This window comes from Anas acuta, chromosome 19 (genome assembly GCF_963932015.1).
Source record: "Anas acuta chromosome 19, bAnaAcu1.1, whole genome shotgun sequence".
NCBI lineage: Eukaryota > Metazoa > Chordata > Aves > Anseriformes > Anatidae > Anas > Anas acuta.
The window spans coordinates 1257982-1273786 of record NC_088997.1 but is presented as its reverse complement, the minus strand read 5'-3'; the positions used below and the strand labels follow the sequence as shown (position 1 = coordinate 1273786).

General features: G+C 35.8%; 1 protein-coding gene across 4 annotated transcripts in view; it reads right to left on the bottom strand.

Annotated features, from left to right (window-relative positions):
* Nucleotides 1-15805, bottom strand: part of NF1 (neurofibromin 1) — a 94895-nt gene that overhangs the window by 49529 nt on the left and 29561 nt on the right. For 2 of the 4 annotated variants that reach the window (XM_068655887.1, XM_068655888.1), the window contains exons 20-36: nt 15647-15730; nt 14635-15075; nt 14051-14190; nt 13398-13520; nt 12903-12986; nt 12335-12451; nt 11607-11788; nt 11281-11492; nt 10532-10693; nt 9439-9542; nt 8427-8562; nt 6031-6093; nt 4199-4357; nt 3364-3461; nt 3077-3223; nt 2474-2620; nt 2042-2152 (exon numbers count right to left, since the gene is read on the bottom strand). In XM_068655887.1, coding sequence (XP_068511988.1) covers nt 2042-2152; nt 2474-2620; nt 3077-3223; nt 3364-3461; nt 4199-4357; nt 6031-6093; nt 8427-8562; nt 9439-9542; nt 10532-10693; nt 11281-11492; nt 11607-11788; nt 12335-12451; nt 12903-12986; nt 13398-13520; nt 14051-14190; nt 14635-15075; nt 15647-15730 — 2510 coding nt within the window. The remainder of the gene's footprint in view (nt 1-2041; nt 2153-2473; nt 2621-3076; nt 3224-3363; nt 3462-4198; nt 4358-6030; nt 6094-8426; nt 8563-9438; nt 9543-10531; nt 10694-11280; nt 11493-11606; nt 11789-12334; nt 12452-12902; nt 12987-13397; nt 13521-14050; nt 14191-14634; nt 15076-15646; nt 15731-15805) is intronic. The other 2 variants (XM_068655889.1, XM_068655890.1) reach the window with 1 other exon arrangement.

The window sequence follows — 15805 nt, the reverse complement described above, 5'->3', positions numbered from 1 at the left end:
ACTTACTACAATAAGAGTTTCCATGTGTTTAGCATTCCTTTGGTTAGCATAAGCTTACAGATTTGTTAAGTAAGAACTCATTAACTAATGGAAAGCCTGGACACTTTGGTCTCACTCCTTACGATGTCATTTCCAAATGGACATGCAACGTTACATTTTATTTTTAGTTCTACCTTTGCACTGCCTTAAACAAAGTCTCTCTAAAAAGTTAGCAGCAAAACAAATGTTTGAGAACCTTCACAGCAACAAATACAGAACATAAGCATTTCCTCCTTACATTATCAGCTTGAGCAAGGCTTTTTTTTTTTTTTTTTTTTTAAAGTGTAAAAAAAAAAAACCTTTGGCATGGCAGCACAAAATTCCGGAAGGAAAGAGTTTTGAGATTTGTTTTACCTTCCACATTTGATACTGAACAGAAGTTTTTTTGTTGTTGTTCTGAAAAATCAAAACCATAATCAATGAAAATGTGAACAGATATACTAATTTGTTGGATCTCTGGATAGGAATCCATATTTAAGTAGCAGAATACAACTATAAAGTTAGAGGTTATATTCAGAAAGGTTCTTCAAAGCTTGCTGGTTTTTTGGCCTTCAACCTGAATTTGGAGTAAGGTATGGTTATTATACCAAGTAGCAAAACAATAAAATTTTCCAATTATTAAAATTGTTCCCTACTGGAAAAATTGAAAATTTCCTTGGGGAAATAACAAAAGTCACATGGTGTAACAGAGCACAGACTTTTCTAGAAAGTTTGTAGATCAATCTACAACACAGAATGAAAAGTACTACTGAATGCGATGAAAAGTTCTAAGAATGAGTAAGAGTAGGGATTTAAAATTTTAGTTAATTGGGAAAAAAAATGAAATTCATGTTGGGTATGATTTTCACTGGAGATAAGTAAATTTGAAGAATGCCTTATTTGCAAATATATATTAACTGTTTACGGAAGTTGTTGACACCCCTGTATACCCCCAGCACGGAGCACACAAGGACAGCAGCACTGGCATCACCACCGAAAGCTGTGCTGCCAGCCCTACCCCAAGAAGCAGCTCATGACCCCAGGAAACAACCCCGCCTAACCATGCCAGCAGTGAGCACGCCATCAGCAATGGTCCTGCAAGCAAGCACCCCACTGGTGCAGCAGCCACCACTGGCAGCCCAAACCAGCACCCACCCCATCAGCAACAGAAGCACCTGGAGAGCCAAAGCACGCCCACAAGCTCTACACCAGCACTACTGCCTCAGGCAGCTCCACCAGCACCAACTCAGCTAACCACCAGCAAAAAACACGTTGGCAATGGCAGCAGAAGCAAAACCAAGAGCCCCACTGGAGCACAAAGCGATGGCAACAATCTGACCATGAAGGCCAACATCCAAACAAGACCTGCTAGCATCAGCCAGCGCCACAACGACGCGAGGATTCAGCATCCGACTTGGCACCAGGGAGAACTCCGCAGACCATGGCAGCAGCACCCTGCTGGTGCCAAAACCAGCGGCCCCTGCTGCCAGCCTGCACCTCAACAGCGGCACCCGTACCAAGGGCAAGGGCACCACCAGCACAGCTCAGAGAAAAGGTGTAACAGCTACAGTCTCGGTTTTCAATCCTGATTTGATTGCACCCATCAGTTACTTGTGAGCACAATGACTCTCCTTTTCTTATGAAGTCTGCGAAAGACTGGGATATTGGGACTTTTTTTCAGTTTTATTGCTTATTTTAGCTTGTTATTAATTTTATACTTCATAATATGAAGATGCTAAAACCTCTGATAAAGGATTAATAGTAAAGTGGTGTAGATGCAGTTTACTTCAAACAGTGAAAAATAAATAAAAATTAAAGTCTCAGGCATATTTCTGCAGGTGTACATATTCCTAGGTGGAAGAACTAGTTCTGATTTAGTTCTGATCACAGTTCAAAACTTCTGTCACCAATATTCAGCAAATAAGTTAATTTCAGAGTCTTGTTTGCATCTCTTTCATATATACACTTCATACTTTAGCTTTTACATGTTTATTTTAGACAGGGGAGGTGAAAGATGCCTTACCGCCGAGCAATGTAGTAGAAAACAGGATTGCCAGCTTTTGATGTCCCAGCTTGGTAGAAAATATTTAGCGTTTTCAGTGCTTTGAACTCTTCTTTTTCATGTACCTGATGCCTAAAAAGCAGTACATGACATCAGCTTTTCACAACTGCCTTAATAAAACAAAAAACCCAAACACTATTTATTTGCATCTTTAAACAGAAACATTAAATTCATAAAATCTTGAACCTCTGTTAAATCACAAAAGCTACTGCATTCTGATTTAATTATGTTTAATTATTGAAATTAAAATCTTCTATTCACAAACCTAACAGGTGTACGTACAGCCAGCCTTTTAAACCCTTCTTCAAAATGAAAGCTCAAGTCTTAGTAACTACGTCCTTGCTGAAGTAAGAAGACCCACAATGAGCTTCCCCTCCACAATAATCTCATTACCTTGTCATAAATTCTTCAAACTTGGAACTAGTGAGATTTAAACTGGACCAATGTGTATCTGCCACAGGTTTGTGCTCAGGTGGACCCAGATAAGCAAGAAGAGTAGCCATTTTGTCAAAAGGTCGTCTTCCAACAGCCTTGTGGTCCCTAGAAACAGCATTATTACTTAACAGATAAGTCTTTATTCAGCAATTCCTGTTTTTTGTTTTGTTTTATTATTTGTTCTATTTGTTTTTAAATTTGTTTTATTATTATTATTATTTGCCTAGTACCCTTCCTTACCTTGAAGAGGTTACATATCCTTTTCAAAATTAAAAAAAAGTTTTCAGTGAAGAAATTAGAAAAATGTGTATTATGCATATCGATTTTACAAAGATTGACAGACAAATATACACTTGTACAGAAGGCTGGCAGCAAAGCAGGCAAGAAAGATCTTAGACATGCACCCAGTAATGAGGTGTCAGTAAGACAAAAAAGTATCCAGAGGTAAGACTTTTTCAGCCACCATATTCTTCTCAGTAGTAACAGTAAAAGCATTTGAATGTAATTCAAAATATTCACTCCCCATCAGCAGTTCCCTCCATAATATTTCTGAAGTCTTACCTGTTACTGGAAAGGTACTGGCCAATTTTCTCCTGATTGTTCCACAGCAACCGGTGCAAAGCAAGTACGTTGCCATCACTGATGAAAGACAGGCTGTGATTGACAGTGTCGCTAGCTGGGCAATCAGATGCAATATCAAGGAAAAACCTAGAGTTGAAAACCAGTGATTGCCATAATTGTGTAAGGGAAGTCTGCCACGCAGACCCAATGCAAGTCAAAAGTCTGCAAGCATACATGACTTTTTTTTTTTCAATATTTGGAACCAAAAAAGGTTCCAAAGGGCCTACCTTCGTGCTGCATCAAAATTGCTTTTTACAAAATCATTAAAAGGCCGCATATGTTCTTCTTTTGTAAACAGGACATGGTTGGCAATACTCTGAAGTATCTAAATAATAAAAAGATGGAAGAGGCACATAAAGGCTTAATGTCTTAACTGTTACAACTGCCAATATAACTTCACTATTAGAAATACACATTTTAACTTGTGAAATTTCAAAACAAAAAAAAAAAGGGGACATAAGCCATCTAATACAAAGTATTTTCTTTTACATAATTCTAAATAATAGAGAAAAGATTTCACTTCTGAGATTTACTTGGGCTTAAACCAGGAAAAGAAATCATCTTTCAAAAGTGTGCTTTATTAAGGGTTAGCATTTTTTCTGGAAATCACAAACAGGTGTAAAGGCACGTGCCTATTTGAAGAAAATCACAATTTCTCAACAATTAAAACAATTAAGACTGGATAATATACACAAGGCCACAGAAGTTGTACAGAACCAGTAAACTCCTCCCCACACACTTTTTTTTTTCCTTTTTTTTTTTTTACAGGAAGTAATACCAAATGGTACCAGTCCTGAGATGGAAGAAAAAAGCTACTTCTTCAAAACTTCTATAAACCTCATTAATATCAGATATTTTCACTACTGTTGAAGTTATGTTGGTTTCTTTGATTTTACGTCATGCTATGATCTATAAACATAACTCTGCAGTTTAAATAAGCGTGATCTTTGTTATATAAAACTAAAAAGTTTAACTCAATTTTCTCATTCTTGTCAATTGAAGAACAGAATTACTTCAGGCAGAACACACAATATGGCCAAATAAAAGTATACACTGATTCACCTTTGACATCAGTTTCAATCCCCTTTCAATTCTTGGTGGAGGCTTTTTATCTAAAATTCCTGCCTCGTAAGGGGAGACAATCGCAGGATTGATGAACCGGAGGAACATAGCACTTCCAACTGCTCCAATGCTGTTCTGAGGAAATCGCTGACTAACAACCTATGAAGTTGAGAATTATAAATAATATATTTGCATTAAAGAAAAGGGAAATCAATCTGAGAAAAGTCTTGTACGGCAATCCAACTTTACATATTCTTTCCATAACAATCAAGTTCAATAGATTTGAGTAGGATTCTCTTGGCTTTACAAGTCTTGTATTGTAAGACGATCAAGAAAGAGAAGGAAAGAAGAGTAAGGGGGTGAGGGGGCTATCCAGACACTGGCAAGGCTTACTTCAGCTTTCATATAAACTTTCTTGCTGGGATGAAATTCCTGCAATAGCTATTGTACAAAGCTAAGAAAGTAAACTACAAAGTTGCTCACCAGTTAATTTCAGCCACTGACAGTAAAGTGGACAAATGCCATATGTTCACAATCAGGTGTGCACAGCCTTCCAGTCAAACAGGTAATTCTTTTTAAATTCTCAGGTATTTTATTTGAATAACTATTTCAATATTACTTTCAAGGCCCTCCCCATCAACGTGAATTACATGACTTAAAGTTTGAGGACTAATCTAAATTTGAGCGAGGGAGATATTTGAAGAAATCTCTCTCCAGATCCATCGTATCTCAACAGATTTACCAAAGAAGGAAAGACAGAATGATCCAGAGCCAAGTAGCCAGTGTCTTATAAAAATTCAATATCTATATATGTATATTTTTGTCCAATTATCAACCAATCATAATATCAGATTCTACCATTTCACAGATCAAAATTAGCAAGTTTCATATATGAAGTTAAATTGTTTAAATAAGACCCAATTCCCAGCTTACTATACTACTTCAAAGCATAGCTGGTGCAATCTCAAATCATGCTTCTTAAAACAGATAAAGCCATTAGTGCATACACGTCAAGAATCATTATGGTTTGGTAGCAACCTCAATCAAGTTATCTTGTGATGCAATTATTTATAATATTTTCTTGTAAAGTATTACTTTGCACACAGATTTTGCATTTCAACATGATACTAATCCGCTCAGTTATAGCGAAAAATATGGGAGTATTTAATAAAAGTCTAAATTTCCATTCTGCCTCAGTATTATTCATACATTGTATTTTGAGGTCACTGCCAAAGAAAAGGGTAAGCCTTAGCTTGTAATGATACCACTCTATCACAATATATACATCTCAACTCTTCTTTAACACAGTAAGTTAACGTGGAAAATCTCATCTTCCCTCAGTAAATAAATAGAAATGCTAATTTTTATTGCTTAGTTAGAAGGCAAACAAAAGAAAATATCAGAAGTAAATCATAGAAGCCTTTTTTCAGCAAACCATGTGTTAATTGATCTTCTCCCAGGATGCAAGCTGAAGTCATGTTATCTACGGAAGTATTAAAGCAACTAAACAGACTCAGATTTTCCCCCAGACCAAATATTTTCTTTCTCCATTTTTTTGGAAGATGGTGGTAAGGGTAGAGGAATCAGAATATTAAATGCTAAGCTGTAATGTTAAAGATGTATTTTTGTTTACTCAGATAGGCACACAGAGAATATTTTAAATATAAAATAATTCCAGTGTTAATTGAAATGAAAGCTATTTTGTGCCAGAATTAGTAGAATGATTTTACAGTGAGTTCAAATAGACTGAAGTGAAGATGTTTTGAATAAACAGCAAAAGATTTCTGTTGTGGTTTGAAAGAAATGGCTAGTAAAAAGGTCTCCAAACTTACTGATTTTTTGTTTTCCTTTTTTTCTTTTACGGTAGCTTTATTCAGTAGAGAGTGGCAAGTTGCCTACAGAACAGAGATGAGCACAAACAAGTCACAGCACCAACTACATACAGCAACAAAAAACCAATGTTGACTTGTACATAAATTACACAGTAAAATGTAACAAACATAACCAACAGAAAATGAAATATATAAACTAAAGACTGATGATGGAGGTTCTATTCCACATTTTTTATTACATCTTATTTACAAAGCACTAAATACAAAACAAGCAAATGTTGCGTTTCAATCATTTCTACTATTTCTGGCTAGATTAAAAGTCAAACCACATTAATGTGCTCATGATATACAATATTGGGCATTAAATCGCATATTCAGCTTTCAGACGTATTTCACCATCCCAAAATAATTTTAATAGTAGAAATAGTAAAGTGTTATACCTTTGATATACACATTACTTTAAAAATAAATTTAGAGTTTTAAATCTTCCCAATGTTTCTCTGTGTGTCCTTCAATTTAGTTAGATCTGTGATTCATCACGGTTAATTATTACTTTGAGAGCTAAATGATAACATAAAGTAGTTCTGTGGAGAATGGAGGGAAAAAAAAGCCAGCAGATCTACATCAAATTTATTATAGATTTCCAAATTTAGACATTTGACTTGATTATGTTAATTTCAAGGCAAAGGGACCCACCACAAAACCTCACGTTCTCTTATATTTTACAACAGGATTTGAGCAAAGATATAGCACATCAGCCTTATGTACTGCTGCCCCGCAAAGAGGTAAATTTTGCTCTTGCAGCTCAATCCTATGTCTTTCATACTAGTTGTAAGAATAAACTAGCATCACCACAAAGCCCTATACTAAGTGAAGCCTGGAATTCTATCAATAGAAAGCCAGCAATATTTAGCTGTTTGAGAACAAGCACACACCAACAATTCATATATAATCTTTAGAGAAAAGAACTGCAAGAAAATTCATACAACTTAAAGATGTGACAGTAAAAAAGCAAGTCAGTGAAAGCGATTCCACCAACCAAGCTAAATTTAAACAGCTCAGATCTATTCAAGACCTGTTAACTGATGTTGTCCTTACCAAACTTCTGACTTTGTGTAACTTCCAGAAAGGAAGAGCTAACTTTGGAAGCATTCTTATCTCTACTCTATTCATCAGGCTACTGCATTTAAAGGAAGTAAAATTTCCATCCCTCTTTATTAAGAAAAATCATGTAAATTAGCCTTTTAACTGAAACAATATAAAGGCAAAAAACAATAGAACTGATATGCTCCCACAGAAGAATCTTTGAAAACCACCCCATTGCAGAGTACATTCCAGTAACTCCAATGCACGTCAGAATTAAAAATGGTTTGCATAGGAAGAATTTTTAGCAAAGTATCACTGCAATGGATCTAAGTCTGATGCACCCTAGCAACAGCACATAACGCAATTCCAGGAAAACATCCAGGACAAACCAGCAGCAAATAATGGAAGCAAGAATCAAGCACGCATGGCATTTTCAGTGACACATCCACTTGCAGTCAATGTCTGCGAGACTGACCATCTGATCCTAAAGGAAAACCAGCTTGCCCACCTCGTTTCCCTATTTAACGCACACACAGAAACCCAAACAAAAAAAACCTTCCACAACCTGGATACAGTCTGTTAAAACCAGAGGCAGAAAGAGAGGCAGGTGACTCGAGAAGCCATTTACACCAGCTGTTACAGCAGAAACAAAAGGCCAGCATTTGCACTCCTAATTCCTCCCAACAGCTGAGGACAACAACCCCAGATCCACAACAGTCCCAACACGATGCACTGGTCTTCACCCCCACAAGTTCTGAACATCACAACAGTATTCACTACAAAAATTATTAATACCTGCTAAAACATTATCAGTGCTAAGAACAATGATTAACATTGCATAGAATGTTTTTGTACTACTCATAATTAGTTCAAAGTTTTGTTTCTCTAAGACAAGGATGCTTTCACTTTCCACAGCAATCTTGCACATGCGGCTGTGGTTGACGATAGCACCTTTGCATGCTCTCCTTCCAAACATAGCTCAGAAAATCTGTTTTCCTCACTTTACTTCAGACCCAAGATACAGACTCCATGGCAGAAAGGCCAACAATAGCTCTTCCAGAACACGGAGAGACTGCAGCTCACAACCTCTGCTGTGCACAGCCCTTCTGCGACAGCCTCCTCCAGAAGGACTGCAAACTGTATTTCCTACTGGTCCTGCGGGCAGCAAAAATATCCATCCCCTACTGGAATTTTAGCAGCCCACTATAAGAAATGCCCACTATGCACCCATTCCTAGACCAAGATGCAAACTACTAGAATTGTAAAATCAAACCCTAAAGTTTAGGAGCAGGCAACCATTGCAGGCATACCTGGTACAAACAATGGCACACACTGCGAAGTTGTGGTGGGAACTCTGAAGAAGAATTAATGATTGCATGAAAAAATTTTTCTGTCATTTGTAAGAGACTCCGCTGGTTCTCTTCAAGGCTTTCTGTAGGCTCCAATCTGAAAGAGACCCATAAATGTATAACCAGCAATCAAATCCTACTGACTATGCTTGTATTTTCAGTAGTAACCTTATCCCACGGGGTAAATAAAAATCTTACAGAAATATTTACAATCTTTCACACAGAAGATTCCATCAATAATTTAAATTACATAAGTGACAAACACAAGGTCATTCAAAACTTAGTAATAAACAGAGAGCTGTAAATTGGATTCTCTCTCATCATTCCATACTAAGACAAGTGTTCATAATTCCAAGAGGCCTGCATTATCAGTTTGATGATGGTTTCTGTGAAAGGGATTTCTGAGATAGACACAGTTGTTTGACAGCTAAACTATTAAAAATAAAACCTATCTCTTGGCAAACTACTTAAAAGAAGAATTTTGAAAAATTTTCAAGAGTTAAAGAGAATTCAAAACAACAGAACAGTTACTAAATCCAAGTCTTGAATTGATATGATAAATTAAAGCAAAAAAAATTTACAATATGTATGCATTCCAACTTGCTTCTGTAATTAATCCAATGACCTAAAGCAGATGCCTTCTGGTACTACTGGAAAACCCCCGCATTAGTGGCCTACAAAAAGTATGAAGTAGCAAGTAGGAGAAGAGGTTTTGTAAGGACTCTCTGTCTTCCTTACTCTCTCAGGGCTTAGAGGACATGCAGCAGAACTCATCTCAATGTGTTGGACAGCTTTGTACAATTCTCCCTGGGTATAAGGACTGTTGGTAGATAAAATGAATGTGTCTGGTGAAGCGAGGAGCAGAAAAGTATGAAAGTGTGAGAAAAATATTTACAACAAAGAAAAGGAAATCACAATGACTGGGAGACAATTTTATAAATACTTTTGTTTCCCCCCGCCTTGAATCTCAAACCTTGTAGGATCCACCTCAAAGCTAACATGCTGCCATTCAGAGGACGTGATCACAGTCCTTAATAAAGGTTCCAGAAGTTTCTGCAAATACGTAGCACCATACACCTATTGAAAAAAGAAAATCAGAATATGTGGCCAGATTAACATAGCAATCCACAGGAACATTCCAAAATTCTGTACGTTATGAGAGCTTGAAAACACTTGATTTGTTTTGGCATAAGCCAGATGTCTGTAAAACTGGTGTTCTGGAAGACTCACTTCTGAAACACAACCGTGATCGACTTCTACCAGTATTTTATTTAATTTTCAATCTAGAGCAAACGATAAATCAACTTAATAACCAGATGGAAATCCTTCCTAGAGTATACTGACTCAACACCCCAGCTCCGTTTGTATAGTACTACACAACATTTTAAACTGAAATGAAAGACCTTGGAATTTGTCTTCTCTTTAAATAGAAGACAATTAGAAACAGTCTTCAAGCTGGTACTACACCCCAAATCACTCATGTAACTAAGGTAGTCATAAGTTTAAAAAGACTTACTATGATTGAAGATTATTTAGGACAAGACTTCAAAGTAACAAATGTAAATATATTTAGCTGTTTTTATCAAGTAACGCTTTCTAAATAATAATATTGTCTGTTTAAATGCACAAATCTTGCAAAAAATTTTTTTACTGCAATCACTTTTCTTCACAATACTGAATACGCAGACTAAGCAAGATGAAACATTTATTGCCTTGGAAACTTTCAAGAGGACTAACTGCAAACTTGAGCCTAACTGGTTGACTCAGGAAGTCTTGGCAAAAGGTTGGTTCCAGAAGGATTTGTATTTTTCAGCTGGGCCTGAACACAAAAGATCTACAAGTATTATTTCAAACATTGAAAGTTTAGGGAGTTATGCTTTTATGAGATGTATATGAGAGCTAAGAGTAACTTTAACTGAGTCCCAAAGCAAACTCATCTCTATTTTCATCTGATTCATTTACTCCAATGCTTACCACCACAGACACATAGTTCTGTATTTTTATATTACTAAACTTTTCCTGTTACTGATCTGATATGTAGCAGAGAGAAAGGTTAGGTAACATACCTTAAAACAGAAAGTCATTATTTTACTAGCTAAGCTGTTTCCTCGGAAGAGTGTCTGCATGGAATCTGCTAGTTCAACTTCCTTTGAAAACATATTCCAAAGCAGCTGGTAGAGCAAGTGCCGGGAATCAAAGAGTGTGACCAGGACACGAGCCAGCTCATCCTTAAAAGAAGCAGGAAATGGTCATCTGAGCAATGAGTCAAAGATTGCACTAATTATTTAAATTTGCTATGGAGTCTTGCATATAAATATCAAATTAAGCACGCACAATCTTTTTTTAAATCTTCCCTATGCTATTGTTTGCCTAAAAATCTCTCTCATGATAACCACTCATGCAAATTTATAATGGTTAGTCCAGACAGATAAGCATTTATTCTGCTGTATAATAAAAAACAATTCATCTTGTTAAATTTGAGGAGTAAATACAGTTGTGTTTGTCTGCATTACAGCACGCAGTTTGTAATAAACAACATCAACCAAAACAAATGCATTTATTATAATAATTGTATACAAAAATTGTTCCCAGGCATTAACTGAAATTTAATATAAAACTACTGTTGATAATCACAATCTCTTGCAGCTGGATTTAGTATACTTTCTTAAAATACAATAAGAAAGGCTAGTTATTACGAAAGGTAGGTCTAATTTCTCTTTAGCAGGCTGTTGTTACACCCCCAAAATGTTTGACCTAATTATAAGTCTTATTATTTTCAAAACACTTAGGAAATAAAATGCAGGAATTAACTTACCCACTGAGAACAAGGCACCACATTGGCTAAAGCCATAGCAATAGGGAGCTCCCCCTGATCACCCATCATTGTAACCAACTCCACCAATCTCTCAAACCGATCTGCTAGCACTGTTTCTGCTAACGTATCAAATTCTGTTCCCTGCTGCAGAATTTTGGTGAGGACTTCCATAAAGGTAGCTCTTGTTTGGAGGTCTTTATGATAGCCCAAGCCTGAAAAAAAAACCAAAAACAAAACATAACTACTAAGGAAAATGTAAAAATGAATCAAACACCAATGTCTTCATTGTGTATTCATTTATGCATAGCTTAATCCAATTACTTTACCTATGGAGTGCATAAGACCACTGTCCACATTTGCATTGAGTAAATTTGACATAGCAAGAACAGTGCAGTGTCGTAGCGAAGCTAGTCTTCGAGACATTCCACGTTTCCTGCCACCAGTTTGTGCACCGTCATCTTCAACTTCACTACAGTCATTTAGAAGGTTCATAAACAGTGTGAAATATCTAAAGAAAAAGATAGACCTGGATAGTTTAAACAGATTCTACGAAGGCAACAGTCTGGAAAGATTTGCATACAAAAGTAAATAGACCATAAGCCTCCCAAAAAATCCCATCCATCTCCCCAAATAATCTTCCCTGTAGCACAGTTTAAACTTCCAAAAAATATGTTGTAAGAACTAGGAGGCACTGCCCTCAAAACTCATATATAAGTTCCAGAAACAAAAACAAATTCCACTGGTGTGCCTTTACAAACAGCTGTTTTGAAAGAGATTTTAAATTTCATGGATGAAAATGCAATTTCAAACCCAGCTAATCCCTCCCATGAACTAAGGATACGTCTGTATTAAGGGGAAACAAGGACAAATTTAGTAATTATTTTCTAAATGAAAATGTTTCCATAAACCTATTAGGCAGAGATTTGTGAAATGACATCTATACGAGGTAATCTCTACTTCTGCTAGAAGAAAAAACTTAGTTGGTAGTAAAAATCATATGGTGCTTCTACTCTGAGACATTGTATAGTAGAAATAGTTAAAAGTCACTGTTTACTTAAGAAATAACTGAGATTTGGCTTCCATCAACTCAACACCATCTCCTTCTTCAGGCTGTAATGGAAGCCCAGCAAGAAGAGAGACCACTGCTTCCATACTCGCTTGGTCCAGATCTCTGAAAAAGTTTTAAGGTTTTAAGCATCAGTTGTTAAATTGATCCATCAGGAAAACAGGGATCACATTCTGTGGTACAGGTTCAAGCAACACATTATTAAAGGACTACAACTAAGAAGGAATGTTTTCACTAAAAAAAAATTAAGTATGAATTCAACACTATAATCTTTGACAATTTTATTCTTCATAATGTATCATATGAAGACATAGTTCTAGGAAATAAAACAAGCAATTCTAACACTAAATCAGAAATAGCATTAACAAGATTTAAATAAAAACATGTACATTTTAAAAGAACCTGCTCACAAAAAATTAAGTTTCAATTTTGGTCTTTTCTTTAGAATTACTACCACTACAGAAATTCCACATAATCCAACTGATCTGTGGATATCAAATGGTATCTGGAACACTGTTAGCAACTTTAGAAGCAGTTTAATAGTACTCTTTCTTACCTTGTCAAGCATTTTACATCCTCATCTGTTGCTTGATTAGATGTTCCCATAACCCAGTCTGTCAAATATTCTACCATCTTGTTTCTGTGAAATATAGATACAAAAACATAAAACTGCTAGCTTTGTTTTTTCCGTTTTTTTCCCCCCTAAATAACAACCCACACACCTAAATACACCTACTACTGCTTGCGCTTAGTATTACAAATTCATATTCGAACCACCAGATATTGAAGATTAACTGAATTTTATTGTACCAAGTAATACCCCACTCTGTATCAGTTTTTTTTACATACATTTAGTATCCCCATATTCAAAATGAAATTATAATGCAATAATAGATTCTAAACTACTAACACTGAAGACAAAGTAAAAAAAAATAAAATATACCATTATAATAAAGTTTACTTTTATTTTTTTTTAAACATGTAACCAAAATTATACTTGTCCACATTACACTGCCCTAGGTGTTTTATTATGTCTAAATTTCTTTCTTACCTGAATTTCATTTCTTGGCAAAATGAAAGGTCATCTCTTCTCTCCATCATTACTTCTACTAACTGACAGAGCTTAGTTTTTATTTGAATTGCATGTACCAAATTTCCAAGCACACGCACATATCTGAAGATAAAAAGCAAAAAGTAAATACTTCATGCTGTACAAAACGAGGCCCATGCATTTGAAATCTTTTCAGGTCTGTGTCATAATCTACACATTGGCTGATACAACTTGCATAGTGGGTTAGCAAGTATTTGGGCTAATGTTTTTTCCAAGCCTTACATCAGCTGAAGACCAGCACCAAGTTTCTTGAGGCCAAAAAGGTTTCTGATTGGCATAAAGGTTTCTGGTTGGCATAAACCCAAACAGAAACCTGCCCTTCATCTGGTTTCTAACCACTAACACTATTGTACAGAAAAGAAAACAGAAATACTTCCAGGAAAGGGGGTGAGGTATGGAATGGTTGGTTCTGAAGAAAATAAGTCTATGCTATCATTTAAGTAATCTTTATGACTACTGAAGTTGTCAGAACAGTAAGAGCGGGGATCAACTTCTTTCTCCATGGGTAGAAGCAGAAAAGATATTGAACTAAAAGGGTCTACTTCACTCCATAAACATATAACTTTGTATAGAAGATTAACCAGGTTTCTCACCTAACCAGATTTAGCATCATTGTCTCAATACTAGCTTGTCCAAGATGTTCTGAGCTCCCTTCTGTATGATTGTCAAGCAAATTCTTCATTATAGCAATGGTTTGTTCTACAAATTGTGTGTTGGTCTCAGTTAACAAAACCTAAGGGAAGAAAGTTTGTAGTGTTAACTTCCTGTCTGCAGTTAACTCAAAAAAAAAAAAAAAAAAAAAGTGTTTTCATAAAATATACTGCAGAAAATATAACAGATAAATATTTTTCTAGAATCACCAAGTCAAAAGAATTGCAATACATTATCAACATTAAATATGCCAACACTACCAACCTTAAAGATTCTGAGACAATTCTCACAGGTTCTGTACTCAGAAAGTTTACTAAGAATTCAACAATGTTTTTAATTACTTTATGTTAAACATAGCCTGGAATAAAATATGATAATTGTATGATGCATGCTCTCAAATACAATCACAATGTTTGCATTTTTTTTGTAGAAAACATGAACAGATAACCCATTTCAATTACCTATGTGAAAAACAAGACCAATACTTTTTACGATATGCAAGTGAAGGAATATATCAACAGTTTACCTGTCCTTGAGAATCAAAAAACTTGCTGATGGTATTCTTCAGTTTGTTAAACAGCATTGGATAAAGTGCTGGACTCAACTCCAAACCCACCAGATCTTTAATATTAGTCCGTATTTGAAGTCCCACTTTCTCGTGGTTACAGACCATCAGAGTCAATAATCGATCTATGAATTTGCTAACAGGAGTCTCTGCATTTCCCTCAGTGGATACCATAGATATCATGGAGCCCTTACGCTCATTGACTGGGCCCATAGGTGGACTGTAGGTTGCTAGTCCTGCATTGCTACGATGCTGTAGGCACACTCCTCCAAGGGCACATAGGAACCCCGTCATGTTGATCCATTCCTGAAGAGAATCTGTGTCTGACAAGTCTATGGAGCCTCCCCCACTAACATGCGACATTCGTCTCTTAACAATCGTCTTATGAAGACTTTCCGTAACCTAAAAAGTAAGGACTGAAGATGAAATCTTTTCAATTAAACATAAATAATGGAGAAAGATCAGAATTTAGAAGTATGTCATAACATATCCCACCATTTTAATTCCATCTCAACAAATTACTAAGGTTTGCATCTTACAGCATGAACAAAATTCTATCCAGAGGGGCTATTTTTGCAGAATTTGAAGAAACTGAATTAAAAAGGGACCAAAAGGGGTTGCCTAGATGACTCCCTGCTCTGTAGTAGGACAAAACATATTTAAATCATGATAGTCAGCAGCTTTTTTTTTTCTTAAAAAATTTCCAGTGAAAGAGATTTTATAATTTCTCACTATCTTTTTTTTTTGCAAATATTAAACTCAGCTATCTCCCTTACAGCAATTTAAGTCAAATTATCTCTTGTTCTCTTATCAGTAAACACAGAGGACTTGATTTCTGGAATATTTTCATGGAGCTTAAGTCCTCCTATACAACTCATTTTCCAGATTAAAATGAAATTTCTTAAAATACATAAGCTTAAATAGTTACTCTGAATTTGTACAGGGTTAAAACTAAGGAAAAATTCATAGTCACCTGCCCATCTTCCATTTTGGTCTTTGGATAGTTAAGGATTAGTTTTGTAGCTTGTTCCCATTTTGCATGTGTATCCTCCCAGGCCTAAAATAAGATATATCAAGATTTAACTTCAAAACTACTCATAGCAACAGTCTTTTCTGTGTTCAAAAAAAAGAA